Genomic DNA, 10906 nt, shown 5'->3' with positions numbered 1-10906 from the left:
TTATTTAAAAATAAAGAGTTGGGAGAAAATACCAACATACAAAAATGAACTCCTAGCAGATACTTACTTGTATTATAGGTTAAGTGTGCTGACAACATTCCGCCTGAGATTAAGTGCCCCCAGTAGCATTTAAATTCTCGTGGAATTCCACAATGACTTAAATTGATTTAGAATGTAGAAAAGAGGGAAAGCTAGTTATTTCATTGTATGAACTTCTCTATCTCTGAATCAGTGTATGACAGAGAACAGAAAAATAAAGAATTATAGGTGGAAATTATTTAAGAACTTAATGATATTTTATGGAATCTTTTTTTACATGATGACATTTAAATATGAATCCGCTGTAGGAGAAAAAAGAGATCATTGGTTTCTCAGTAACTGATGCCTATATATTTTTTTTTTTTTTTTTTTTGGTTAAGAGATCAAAAATGTCATCTCTACAGCCATGGCCTTGACATTCTCTGTAAAACAGGGTGTATGTCTGGAATTTTAAAAAGTTTTATCCCCTGCCACCTCACCTTTTTTTTGCCACGAGGTCTCAGGTCTTCTGGGCAACCACGGCAGAGTGACCAAGTTATGAGATTCCCACTCCCCTCTAGAAAATTTCCGTAAGTGCTTACAACAGCGCCTGGTTTTATCCTTCTCTTTTGAATCCAAAAAGATCCCTAAAGAAGTGGCTGACATCTTTAACGCCCCCAGTGATGATGAAGAGTTCGTGGGTTTCCAAGATGATGTTCCCATGGAAACCCTCTCATCAGAGGAGAGCTGCGATAGTTTTGACTCGCTGGAGTCTGGGAAACAGGTACGGATGCTTCCTTTCAGGGCAGGTGTGTTCATCTGGAAGCCTGAACCTTGGTTTGGATGTTCTTTTATTTGAACATGGTCTGAGATGGGTGATATCAGTTAATTGCTGAGAATTTTATTTTAGAAGGCTTATGCCTTCAGTTTCAAAAATCTAATGAGAGAACCTAGTTCAGTTTTGCTCTTTTAATTTTTCCCATGTACAGTAAATTTTTTTAAAAATGTACTCACATGAGCAAATCCATTTTCTTTGCTCCCTTGGGGCTATAACCTGTGGGGAGGTTGTGTTCACAGTCTGCCCAGGGAGCCAGCAGGGCAGGGGAGGGCCAGCCCTCTCCACGATGGCCCACCCTGAGGGCTGCAGCCAGGCCGGTGGATCGTGTGGTTCTGATGTGACAATTGCACTCTGTGGCCCTGCGGTGTGATTCCGTTACCACCTCCCTCTTGGAATTGCTGGGGAGAACATTATTCTTGCTTTAATTACTTTGATCTCTAGCAAACACAGGTTCCAGTTCTCTGAGAAGTAGATTCCTGGAGGTTTATATTGTGCCTTAGCAGTGGAATGGCCAATCAAAACATCTAGCCTTCAGTGGCATTTTCTTCTGAGTTCATTGTGGTGCTCGCAATTCCTCATTCTCCCTCCACCGTGGCGTCTCCTAAAAGGCTGTAAATTAAACCCACTCTGCCCCAACTGAGCGCGTACACGAAGGGAAGCAGTTAATAATATGTAAGAGAGGTCGTGCCTGATTACTCTGACCACCGTGGATGCTCGGGCCTGGGTGGGAGCTGTGCTCTCCGAGGTGGCCAGGGGTCCCTGTCTCTGCTGTCCTCATCATTTGACGTCTGCACATCATTTGAACCCCCCCCAGCCCCCTCCTTCCACTCCCTGGGGCTCTTCCTTTCTAGTACACCTTTTGCTGTTTGTTGTCTCTTTTTCCTGTCCCTAAATGTGGATGCTCTCTAAGATTTTTGTTTTCAGACCTTTTCACTCAAAGTGAGCTCGTCATCGATTGTCTTGTTCTGAGCTGTTCTGCGTCCTTTATGTGGAGCGTGGCTTCTCTCTGCAGCCCCAGGGGGCTGTGTGACTGCCAGCGGGACTGGCCCTGGCTACTGGAGGGAGTTCTGAAACACTGTGGTTGCCTGTCTGGCTCCTCCCTTTCCCCATCTTTATCTCCACCTTTCCTCGTTTTTGATGCCGCCCTCTCCTCTCCCATCTCCCCGACTCCTGTGCAGGAGTCGACTAAACCTCCGCTGTGTTCACATGCATCCTTCCCTTCCTGCTAGTCCTCGTAGCTCTCAGCCGAGCGTTCACTCGTTCCTGCTAGGATCCACTGTAGGACTGAGCTCTGTCCCGCTGCCTCCCTTACTCAGAAATTGCCCGTGTCTCCATCTGAGCAGTCAGGCAGTGAGGGAGGGTGGGGCCCATCCGATCCACTTGGGGGCATTCTGAGCAGTGCAGAGCTGGTGTGACGTGCCTGGCTCAGACCTGGCAGGCTCCGGCCTGAAGAAACACTGCAGCTGCTTTTGCTGCTAGTCAGGTCTGTCCTTTCCAGCCCCCAAGTCTGACCCCAGCACGCCTTAGATGGCCTGCGATAGTGTGCCAGCTGCTTTTCCCTTATCGTCCGCTGGCCCATGCTGTTCTTCCTCCTGGCAGAGTGCTCTCACTGTTTTTCTAGCCTCTCCCCTGGTTCAGTTCTAGTTCTTCCTGTTTCTTCCATGAAGTCTTACTGGGTTTCCTTTCCCTCCGTGCGCCATATTGCTTGTGTGTCCTTTATAACACTGACCCTCACCTTGGTTATTTATGGATCTGTCTGGCTCCCCTCCTAGATTATAAACTCCTTGACGGAGAGGACCTCATACTTGACTGTGCTTTCTAGCTTCCATGGCTCTGACTTTCTGTCCTTGTGTTTTGTCCTCTTTCCTCTTGTGTTAGCATCCAGCACCCCCACCTGACTGCAGAAGAGCACCGGTTGCACATTTGCTGGGTGCAGTGGGAATGGGGTGCTCGTCTGGCTGTCTGGTTCAGCGGGCCATTGCTTTCCAGTCTGTTTCTTCATGTCACGTGGGCTTCAAAATAAAAAACTTAACCTCCTGTGTCAGCTCCTCTTCTGGTCTGTTATTTGCTCACAGTCTTGACGGTGGCAGAGGTAGGTGACTGAGGCCCACACCATAGTGCCCGGTATTGATTTTGAAGGAGATTGACCAGGTTGCAGAGAGCAAAGAGCTGTGCAAGGGCTGTCACCAAAAATGCAGTGAAGCAGCACGCAGTGGAGTTTTGCTTCATGTAGACCCACATGAGAAACAGTTTTTATGCCCTTTGGAGTAGGGAAAATAAAAGCGTCAATCTCAGTTTAGAACTGTGGCTAAGTTTGTTGTTCTCCATCAGAACTGGCCACCAAAGATACTGATTTCTCCCAGGCTGCCCACTGTCCTGGGGCCAGCACATGGGATAGAAAGAGCCAGAAGGATGGGAAGATTGGAACTTACTGCTTCAAGGCTTGACCTGTTCTCTCTGGGCCTTAGGCAGGGGCTTTGGATGGTTGAAATTGACACACAGACCCCCATTGCCCTCAAACAGCCTGCAGGGCTGGCCCAGTGCTCTGTGACCCATGTGCTTCCTGTGCTGGGAGGCTGCACGTGCATGGGGATTCCGCAGCGGCAGCTGACGACCATTCCTCCTCAATAATCACGCCCTGCTCCACCGAGTCCCCACCCTGACCCTGCACACTCACCATCCATTTTAAAAGCAGCCAAGAGAAGCCGCGAGAACTTGCACACACAGTATGTGTGTGCTGCCTGTTCTCCCTTAAACACAATTTGAATTTCACTTTGAAGAAACTTCTTTTTTTGTGTATAATTTTTTTTTTTTTTCAAGCAGCTGCACTACAGCTATCAACAAAGGAACAAAGTAATTTAGCTCTGAGCAAACTCACTCCAATTACCCGTAATAATTCATAGGAGACATTTTTAAGCTCACAAAATGCTAGATGTAGGCATTTCTTTTTCTGTGCCCCTGTAAGTTTTTCCACTCGTCTATTATATCTATTTTTCTCTAGAGATATCTGAGCTTGAAGAAGTATATAATTAAAGTCAGGGAAAGGCAGAGGGGAGATAAAGATTCTCCAGGATGGTGTTAGGAGGGGTCACTGCTATATCGGGGGTGGGAGGGAGAGACGGAAGGGAAACTAGGCAGTCTGGAGCCCTGACGAAGCGTGGCGGGCTTGCAGGGGGCTGCTCTTGCGGGTCTCCCTTTGGTCTGCAGTTCTTTCTTTCCTTCTCCTTTCTTTCAAGCATACTCTTAAGAGAGCTGGGTTTCCTTCTTTGCAGTATTTCAAAAGAGAGAAAATGTCACTATTGGAAAGCGTCTTTCTTTTTTGAAGTAGTCAAGTCGCATCTTTCTTTCTGCTCACTTGCCACCCACCCATGGCTGCTCACCTCTCACCTCCTGGGGGAGAGGAATTCCTGGGGATGAGGAAGGGGGGGGTGAGCTTTCCATCACCACCTCCCACCCAGCCCCCACCGTAACCGGGAATGGAGCGAGTCCAGGCTCTTGGCCCTGGGCTGTGAGCAGCGTGGTGTCCCAAGCCCTTCCGTCCAGGGAGACTGGCTGTTTGTGGAAGGGAGGTATACTCACCCACTTGGAGGAGACGGGCTTGGATGGCTGTTAGGGAGGAAAGCCAGCGTGTGGGAGGGAGCCAGGTTTTCTCCTCATGTCTTTTTTCCATGTGTTTTCAGTTCTGTGTGAAAGCAGACGGTGGTGGTTGCCAGCTTTGGCAGGAGAAGCTGAGTTCCATGAGCACTTACCAGTCACGCCAGAAGCTAATTGAGACTACACCCATTCTGATTTCTTGAAATTGTCTGATTTGTGGGTCTAAATTTCCATAAGCTTTAGAAAATGTCTGTGTGTGTTTATTGTGGTAAAATACACATAACCTAAGATTTACCATTTTGACCGTTTTTGGGTGTCCATTTTGACCAGTTCAGTGGCCTCAAGCACATGCACGTCACTGTGCAGCCATCGCCACCATCCGTCTCCGGAAGGTTTTCATCATCCCCGACAGACACCCGGTACCCGTTCAGCAATTCCCCACTCTCCCGCCCCTGGTAGCCTCTGTTCTACTTTCTGTCTCTATAGTATATGTGTGTTTTCGATTTAGCAGGATGTGCGTTTCCATTCTAAATACTTCACAGAAGAGCTAAGAAGAATTTTTATAGAGGACACTGACTCAGAGACTGAAGATTTTGAAGGGTTTACGCAGAGTGATCTGAATGCGAAGAGTAACCCGGAAGTGATGGTAATAATTACAACAGGAAGGGATGTGGGTTGTAATGATTTTAGTCTTGTTTCTGAATTGTAGTTCTGCTTGTGAGAGGTCACTTCACAAAGGAAATGATTTTAGTTTTTCTTACATGTTTATCTTACAAGCCAGTTAACATAACCTAAAAAATTGCTACTCCAAGGCTAATCCCTGGTCCACGAGTCCATCATTCTCTTAGAGAAAATCCGGTTGTCTTCCCTTTGTGCCTGGAGGTTTGGGGTGTGTCTCAGGCGTCCTTTTCTGCGCTTTCAAAGAATTTATTCAGACTTTCTTGAACCTCTTGTATCTTTTCAGAGTATCTTGGAGTAACAGGTTCCTAAAAATCCTTTCTTGTTGTTTGTGAAGTAATAGTGTCAGGTTCAAAGTTAATTTGGCAAAAATGTAGCTGTGGTACAAACTTGGAGTTTCCCTGCGCCTCCCGGATTTGGATGCTGTCACGCTGCTTAATGTTAAGGATGACCCAGGCCTGCTGGAACTCCTCGGGGAGATCTGCTCTTGGCACTTCACCATAAGAGACTTGCTGGTTGTTCTCTTCCTTGTATGCTGTCTGTTTAGGTTAGTTTATTACTGCCCACGAGTGTTTGAATCTTAAAGTAACTTTAAGGCATGGCCTTTGGATTTTTTAAGTGCAAAAATGTTTCCTGCTAACTGAAAAATAGCATACATTTACCCAAAAAGTAAACGTTCCACTTCCTTCTTTGGTATCAAGATGAAAGTGAGAGGTTAGGCCTCTTCACAGTCAGAAGCTCCTAAGGAACAACTTTGTATAGAGCCTGTGCGGAAGTACAAGTAAGCTGTGACTACCAGGCTTGCTTTGTCCCTTAGCTTTCCTAGGGGAGCTCTTAGGGCATAAAAGCCCTCACTGTCAGCTGCCGTGTTGATGGTGATTATCCCCATGAATAGCAGCATAAAGCCACGCCAATCTGCAGGCCCAAGCTTGCCTTTGGCTTTCTTTGCAGAAACTGGGTGGCAGTTCATGGGTTCTGGCCAGCAAGTCCCCAGTTTCATGCCAGCAAGACACTAAGATTCTTCCAAATCCTAGTGGGTATCATCTCTTGGTGACTTATTTCTCTTCTCTTCTTGAGCTGAGTGATAGCTAGTTATTCAAAGAATTTATGTTTCTAGTGAGAGAAACCGAATTACCCCAGAAGTCCTTCCTCCCCGCTCCCTTGGAGTCTGTGCACTTCGGGTATGAACTGTGGCATGTTGTATACACTGTGCTGTAACTCAGCTCGGTGCAGGTCCGCCTGCAAATTGTATCTTAGGATTTAGTGAGAGGACAAGCATTGTTGCTTCCCAGCTCAGCCTCCTGCTGGCTCCTGTAAGAACTGGCGAAACGATCTTTCCTCTTAGTGGGATGTTGCCCTAACCATGGTTTCTAGGGGTCTGCTGGCCATATGCAGAACAGCCATGGCCAAGATGCCGACCTCGTGCTCTTTCCCTTAGATGTGATTCTGGACCGTTGTGTACAGTGTGCTCTTTCCTCACTTCAGTCCTTTGTCGTGAGCTGCTCCACGACCTTGGTGGGGAGAGGCAGGGTGGATGAGGAGTATGATAAGTAAGTAGAGCAAATCTGAAGTTCTTCCCTGACAGCATCCTATAAAACTAGATTTCTTTGCAGCCTACCATTTTGAATTCTGAAGCTACTAATGTGGAAAGTCCAGGGTATATTTAAAAAAAACCCAGATGAATCAGTGCAATATCGTCTTATATTCTCACTTTGCTTGGTGTGGATTGATACACCAGGGTTGGCAGTTACCTGCACTTTTTTCCCCCTCCGTCTTATTTCTAACTTGACTCTAACTTGAGTCCAGCTAGAATTGTGTGGGGTCATCGAGGAAGCAGAGTCATGGAACTGAGTCCTGGGTCCATCCCGCTGCCACTTGCTGTTCTTCTCACGGTAGCCCCATTTTCAGAATTCCCTGACAGTGGTTTCCAGACTAAGTTTCTAGCGTGTGGTCAAGGAAGAGTGCCTAGAGATGTCCTTGATCTCGAATATTTAAACCTATCTCTGTACCACTGTAAGAGTCCCGTCACATCTGAGATGTCATGTCGTTGTCACTGGGTGATGTCACCCTGTTATTGCCTTCCACACTTACTGCAGAGCTTTCTGACTTGATTTCATCCTCTGGCTCTAAGGTTACAGCGAAAGGAGGGCCATCCCTTGACGGCGGGCTTAGTGGCAGGTCATCCGTCTGCCCCTGGGTCACTTCACTGAGGTGTAGTCAGTTCTCCTGCCCCCTTAGTTGGGAGTCCCGCTGTTTAGAGGAGACTCGTCAGTGTTTCTTCCCCTGACCACTCCACTTCTGTCTGAACATAACTCTTGTGTCATGTATACTCACTCTTTGTTGGCTTCCAGATGGGCCACCTTGGTTGTTCCGACATAGAGGAGCCCACTCTGCCAGTGTCCTGCTCACGGCCTGGCGCTCTGAATGGAACAGTTCAGCAGCAGTGGGTGGCCAGCTCTTTGATTTTATTCATCAGCTGACTTCTTGCACATTGAACTGGAAAGTTCAGAGGGAACTAATCATAGGAAGGGGGAAGCTTTTTGCTACTCATGCTTTTCCTGATGACAGAATGGTTTTAAATGCATGCCTTTTTTTTTTTTTTGTGGGTCTGTTAGGTCTGTTATAGACAGTGTTTCTTTTTTTTTTGCTCTTATTTTGTTAGCTTGTGGAGTCAGATTTGAGTGACCATGACCAGGCATCTTTGGTGAGTGAAGAAGAGGAAGATGAAGAAGAAGAAAAGGCTACACCTAGGAGGAGGAGGTCTAGAAGAAGCAGTATTGGTCTTCGAGTAGCCTTTCAGTTCCCCACGAAGAAGTTGGCCAAAAAATCAGATAGAAACGGTTCTTCTGAGCAGTTGTTTTCTAGCTCACACTTACAGAACGATAAAAAACCGATTCCTGGAAGAAACAAAGGCCGTAGGCAGGGGATGGAACAGGAAGATTCTACCTCTGAGTCTGAGGACTCCAGGGACGAGAGCCAGGAGAGTTCGGACGCCCTGCTGAGAAGGACCATGAACATCAAGGAGAACAAGGCCATGGTAAGGCTTGTGTGGGAGTGGCCCGGGCACGGGCACGGGCACGGGGGTTGCCGAGGCCCACGGAACACGCTGCTCCAACAGCTGCCGCTGCTGCTTTGGCTTCTCTCAGGAAAATGTACTCTGGGTATTGTGTATCGTTTTTCTTTTCCAGAATCCAAAGCAGTTATTACATGATCAGCTCTGGTTTGGGAACAGAAAGAGACTCCCCGGGACCATTTTTAGCCCCCTACATGGTGCCATGAATAATGCTGCTTACTGTTTACCAAGTTAAGTTCTAAATCATAGCGGTATTGGGGATGAGAGGGGCTGCACAGCGGGCCTGTTCCCAGCAGGGAAAAGCAAAGCGGAAGTAGCCTGTTGCGGGGTCCACTGAAGAGCTGCAGTGTGCAGGGCAGGCAGGCGGCTTTCCACCCAGAAACTGCTGTCCTGCAGTGACCAGCCGTGGTTTGGAGACATCATCTGAAGGAGTGGAAGAGGTCCAGGAATTAAAACAACCTCAGCCGTTTTAATTCATTAGAACAATTAATGGAATAAGGTGAAATCTTTGTTAGGTATATTTGGTTTTTCTGTATGTGGTCAATATCTGTTAATCCAATCATTCTGGAGAAATCATTGTTTGCTTCGTAATTATTTATAGAATTTTTTATAGTTCTACCACTCATGGTGGCTTTTAGCATTTTAATATTTTCCTTTTAAAAAAGCATGTTGTAATGATACTGTATAGGCAATCTTATACATCTAGTAAGTTTCTTAAGAAAATAGAAAGCCTACTTTTGGATGATTTTTATCTTAAGACACATTTTGCTTAGCAAGGGGAAATTTTCCATACTGTATCCATCTGCATCTTTAAAATAAGAACTACGTTCTTCATGATTTTTTAGTGACACTCATCTAATTGTATAAATCTAAAAGGAATCCTAATCAAATTCTCTGATATTAGTGTTAATGCCTATTACTGGTGTTATTAGATGTTCATTTGGGAATATTTTTATCGATTATTTTAATTGATGAGAAATTAACCTAGTTAACTTAAATTTAGAATCAGATTTTTGGAGCTCCAACCCTCAGAATAATGTAGTTAAACTTTTTCCTTATATAACATGCCTCTGAGACTTGAGGTGCGGGTGTGCAAAATGATTTGTTGCAGGGTCACATTGCCAGTGAGCCTCTGTGTCAGGATTCAGACCTCATGCTCCAGGCTCGATCATTCCAGGACTGTGTTCATAGTGTCACGGTCCTTATGTATAAGGAATAGGCATAACGTTTATTCATATGAATGGTGAGATCAGCATCTTACCTCTGGAGATAGTCTTTACATTGTGAGATTAAAAGTATAAATGTTGAGGGTTTCATAAACTACTTAAGTTAGGTTTCTTACGGTAGCAAAATCAAAGACTTGTGATGGGTGTCGGATGACCTAGACCTGGCATCATTATTTATGTAAGATCCTTTCTTTTGTTCTCAACTTCAGCTTGCCCAGTTATTGGCGGAGCTGAACTCGGTGCCGGATTTCTTCCCTGCACGAACCCCGACCTCAGCTTCTGTAAGTGGAACTCCTTATAATTATTCATACCGGTAGTGACATTTAGTAGCCAGTCACCAGGTGGCTTTTATTCAAACGCTCCCAGTTGCATGTGTCTGTGCTCTTGATTTCAGAAGAAGAAAACTGTGAGGCGGGCCTTCTCGGAGGGACAGATCACGCGGCGCATGAACCCTACCCGGAGTGCGCGGCCTCCTGAGAAGTTTGCTCTGGAGAACTTCACTGTCTCAGCCGCCAAATTTGCAGAAGAGTTTTACAGCTTCAGAAGAAGGAAGACGATTAGTGGGGTATTTTCTGACTGATAAACGAATTATTCTTTGTCTGAGCCACTGGTCCCGAAGCACGTATCACAGATGCCCCGGGGCTGGTGAAAAGTGCAGAGGTTCTGACTCAGCAGCTCTGCAGCAGCTAAGAACTTGCATTTCTTCAAGTTCCTAGGTGATGCTAATGCTTCAGGGACCACACTTTGAGAAGAACCCCTGGTCTAAGCTGTAGGTCACAGAAACAGTCCTTATCTGGGCTGACAGCTCATTCCTTAGGACTCCAACTTGATCTCTGGTGCAGGCAATAAAGGCCGGTTAACGGCTGCCGTCAGCTTCTTGGTGGTTTTGCATGTGGAGAAGTATAGTGAGTCCTCCTTGCCTTTCTGTTTCAGGAATGGGGCGTTTCAGGTGCTTGCAGGCTGGAGGGAGAAACTTGGTTCTCATCATGGGTTTGGCTATTCAGTATGGTTCACTTGGTTTACTTTCCTGTCCCTATAGAGCTTATATAATAAAGAACCAAGAAACCTGAGTTTCTCATTTATTGTTGCATCACCTTACCGAGAGGGAAGCTTGGCACTTTGGCAGCAGCTCAGTAAATCACTAAATGAACGAACTGGTTCCAGGGAAATAGAAGAGGGACGTGGTGGTTAACATTGAGGGTGCTAGATCTTTGAGAGTTTAAAATTTTTATAATTTTTGTTTTAACTGCTCAAAATCTTATTCCAGGTTCTGCTTTTGTTTGTTTTGCAGGGTAAAGGCCGGGAGTACAGACGACGTCACCGTATATCTTCCTTTCGGCCAGTGGAGGATATCACTGAAGAGGACTTAGAAAATGTTGCCATAACTGTTCGAGATAAAATCTACGATAAAGTTCTGGTAAATTATATATCATGAATAATTGGCACGATTGTGATTCTTATCGGGAGTCTAAGGCTTTG

General features: G+C 46.0%; 1 protein-coding gene across 3 annotated transcripts in view; it reads left to right on the top strand.

Annotated features, from left to right (window-relative positions):
- CDCA7L (cell division cycle associated 7-like) overlaps window positions 1-10906 on the top strand; it is a 42158-nt gene that overhangs the window by 28274 nt on the left and 2978 nt on the right. The window contains exons 2-7 of one of the 3 annotated variants that reach the window (XM_012659433.1): window positions 662-802; window positions 4959-5096; window positions 7791-8165; window positions 9637-9708; window positions 9822-9992; window positions 10719-10844. In XM_012659433.1, the coding sequence (XP_012514887.1) occupies window positions 662-802; window positions 4959-5096; window positions 7791-8165; window positions 9637-9708; window positions 9822-9992; window positions 10719-10844 (1023 nt within the window). The remainder of the gene's footprint in view (window positions 1-661; window positions 803-4958; window positions 5097-7790; window positions 8166-9636; window positions 9709-9821; window positions 9993-10718; window positions 10845-10906) is intronic. The other 2 variants (XM_012659435.1, XM_012659436.1) reach the window with 2 other exon arrangements.

This window comes from Propithecus coquereli, unplaced genomic scaffold, assembly GCF_000956105.1.
Source record: "Propithecus coquereli isolate 6110/MARCELLA unplaced genomic scaffold, Pcoq_1.0 Scaffold61, whole genome shotgun sequence".
In the NCBI taxonomy this organism is placed as follows: Eukaryota; Metazoa; Chordata; class Mammalia; order Primates; family Indriidae; genus Propithecus; species Propithecus coquereli.
This window is presented reverse-complemented; position numbering and strand designations above follow the sequence as displayed.